The sequence below is a fragment of the Gracilinanus agilis genome, chromosome 3 (assembly GCF_016433145.1).
Source record: "Gracilinanus agilis isolate LMUSP501 chromosome 3, AgileGrace, whole genome shotgun sequence".
Classification (NCBI taxonomy): domain Eukaryota; kingdom Metazoa; phylum Chordata; class Mammalia; order Didelphimorphia; family Didelphidae; genus Gracilinanus; species Gracilinanus agilis.
The window spans coordinates 502,850,295-502,853,206 of NC_058132.1; the positions used below are offsets into that span (position 1 = coordinate 502,850,295).

A 2,912-nucleotide genomic window follows, 5' to 3' on the forward strand; every position below is an offset into this window, starting at 1 on the left:
GGGGGCGGGGTCTGGGGTGACTGCTGCTGCTGCTTTTGCTGCTAGTGGAGGTGGAGGCTAGGCAGCCGCTGCGGGAGGCAGCTGCAGACACCGCGGCGTCTGTCCGTCAGTCCGGAGGCATCGACTGAGTCCGGCCTTGCCGAGCAGAGGAGCAGACCTCCGTGGTCCCCTGGGGCTGGCCGACACGCGCCGCTGTATCTTTTCGCCAGCTCCCACAGGATTCGGGCCACCGCCCCCTTTTCTCCTGGAGGTTCCCCGCGCCGAGCTGTCCTTCCCGCCTGCAATGGGGCCGGGCTGAGCCGCCTCCCGCCCTACTGTCCCTTTGCAGGGGAAAAAGGAGGAGGGAAGGGGAGGGATGGAGGAGCTCGGGCAGGAGGCGGTGCTGCACTTCCTCACCCAGAGAGGGGGCCGAGTCCGCAACGCGGAGCTGGTGGAGCATTTCAAGGGGGCCCTGGGCGGAGAGCCGGAGCAGCGAGCACGGGCCCGAGAGCGCTTCAAGCAGCTGGTGAACGCCGTGGCCACTGTCCGAACCGACCCCGCAGACGGAACCAAGTACGTGTACCTGAAGAAGAAGTTCAGCGGCAGCGGGCCATTTCCCCCACTGCACGCGGCGCATGTCAGGGCTCTGGACTCCCAGGTTCCTGAGGGGGGCCAGCCTAAGGCGGGAAGTGAGCATCACTCCTCTCCTCCAGCCGGGCCGGTGGACTTGAGAAACGGGGATGCGCTAAGCCCACCAGCCTCTCCCAGAAGTGAGGAGCCTACCCCTGTGGTGCAGGACCCGGATCAGCAGCTACGGCCAGCGGCAGCTCTCCAGGTAGTGCCCAGCATCTCGGTGACCGAACCTCCGGAACTTGAGGAGGCCCCGGGCCCTTTGGACAGCGCTAACTCGGCTAACGCTAATGGGCCTGGGTCACCGGAGGAAAGAGCTCCTCTCTCTACTGGGGAGCACCCGCTCCCGGAGGGCACCCTTGAGGAGAATGAACCATCCGCGGACCAGGAATCACCTCCCCAACTAGTCTGCGGTGAAAGCAGCAGAAATGAATTGCCGAGATTGGGGCAGGTGCAGCCCCTGGGAGTCGGGGCGCGGAGAAAGAACTCTAGACGTAATGTACCTCTTCTCCGGGGGCTTCCACAGGGCTCCAGCGGTGGGGAAGAGCCCGACCTTCTCTCTAGAAACTGGGAGGAGGGAGACGCCAGCAGCTCCCCAGGAGGAGTCAGTACTCCGAGACCTGGCCGCAAGAATTTGCTGGACCTGATGATAGGCAGCTCCCCGCAGCTTAAGAGGAGCTTCTTTGTTGGGGGAAACAATCCTGGGGGCTCTTCCGCAGGGGGCCGTACCACCAGAGGTGGTGGAGACTCGGATACTGCTTCCCTGGCTTCATCTTCGACTGAGGAAGAAGGAAGTGGAACTGGGTCTGTGGCATTGGACCCTCTGGAACATGCCTGGATGCTGTCTGCCTCGGATGGTAAATGGGACAGCTTGGAGGGCTTGCTCACTTGCGAACCTGGGTTACTGGCCAAGCGTGACTTCATCACTGGTTTCACCTGCCTTCACTGGGCTGCCAAGCACGGAAAGCAGGAACTCCTGGCCATGCTGGTCAACTTTGCCAACAAGCACCAATTACCGGTAAACATCAATGCCAGGACCAGCGCAGGCTACACTGCTCTGCACTTAGCAGCAATGCACGGACATGTGGAGGTGGTGAAGTTGCTGGTGGGGGCCTATGATGCAGACGTGGACATTAGGGATTACAGCGGGAAAAAGGCCTCTCAGTACCTGAGCCAGAGCACCGCAGAAGAGATCAAGAATTTGGTGGGTGCCCTGGAAGATGATGATGGAGAGAGTACTTCAGAGAGTGGGGGTGGTCGCTGGAAGCTCTCTAAAGTGCTCCCTTCACATCTTATCACATATAAACTCTCTCATGTACTGGATGATGGGGGAGATCACCACCACCATCATCACCACTCCTTGGCTGATGGGTCAGCTGGGGGCAAATCAATGAGTCGCAAAGCATCAGGGGGCAGCAGCAACAGCAGTAGGATGAGACCCAGACTCAACAAAATTCGATTCCGAACACAGATCATTCACAGTACTCCCTCTTTCAGGGACCCTGAACAATCACTATTCGAGGAGGAAAGACCCCTTAAAAGCAGCTCTTCCTCCTTCAAACTAAGACCGAAGTCCAATGTATTCGGGTAAAATTTATTCCTTTGGGCATAATTTAAAGTATAGTATGTGCCCTCTGACATAGGAATTCTGGGTGTCAAACAGAATTAGAAATGAGCATAGGAAGGGGGAGGGGAAAGATTAAGGAAAATAAACTCCATGTTCTCTACTTGGGGGAGGGGAAGGAGAAAGAAAGAGGTCAAGCATTCCCTTGGTAAACCAATCTATAAACAAGCTACCGGGTTAGGTTTTTAAACCTTTCCGTAAATGGCTGATTCTCTAGAAACACTGGCTTATTTTGGGCGAGGCGTATCAGTGCCAACAGATTCCTTTCCCTTATATTTTCTTTCCCCTCTAGTTCCCATATTTTTAGGGTCTAGACATAAAGTGGAAGGAACAACTTTTTTTTAATATTAGCTTTTACTGTTACTGGATTTTATACATAAATACATCGATTTTGATGTATCTGTTTGAATATAATACTCTCATAGGAACAACGTATACAGTTTGTAATGAAACTTGTCTGTGCTACCCTGCAAATGTATTTGCTGTTGGAGGTACTATTACTACTGAATGTATAGTCAGTAGAATACAAAAGCACTGATAAGGAATATTGTAAGTGAAAATGGGAGTCTTCAGTAGCAGTTTAACTATTTTTAAAAGCAATTTCAGTTAATAATCACTGTGAATTCAAATGTTAAGTAACATTTATTTTTGAGTTGTGTTAATCTGTGGTACATTCCAT

General features: G+C 53.7%; 1 protein-coding gene across 1 annotated transcript; it reads left to right on the forward strand.

Moving 5' to 3' along the window:
* The first annotated feature begins 355 nt into the window (after nucleotides 1-355).
* Nucleotides 356-2,481, forward strand: SOWAHC (sosondowah ankyrin repeat domain family member C). The gene has a single exon (XM_044667078.1). It carries the CDS (start codon nucleotides 356-358, stop codon nucleotides 2,198-2,200), a length of 1,845 nt encoding a protein of 614 aa, XP_044523013.1. The 3' UTR covers nucleotides 2,201-2,481.
* The last annotated feature ends 431 nt before the right edge of the window (nucleotides 2,482-2,912 follow it).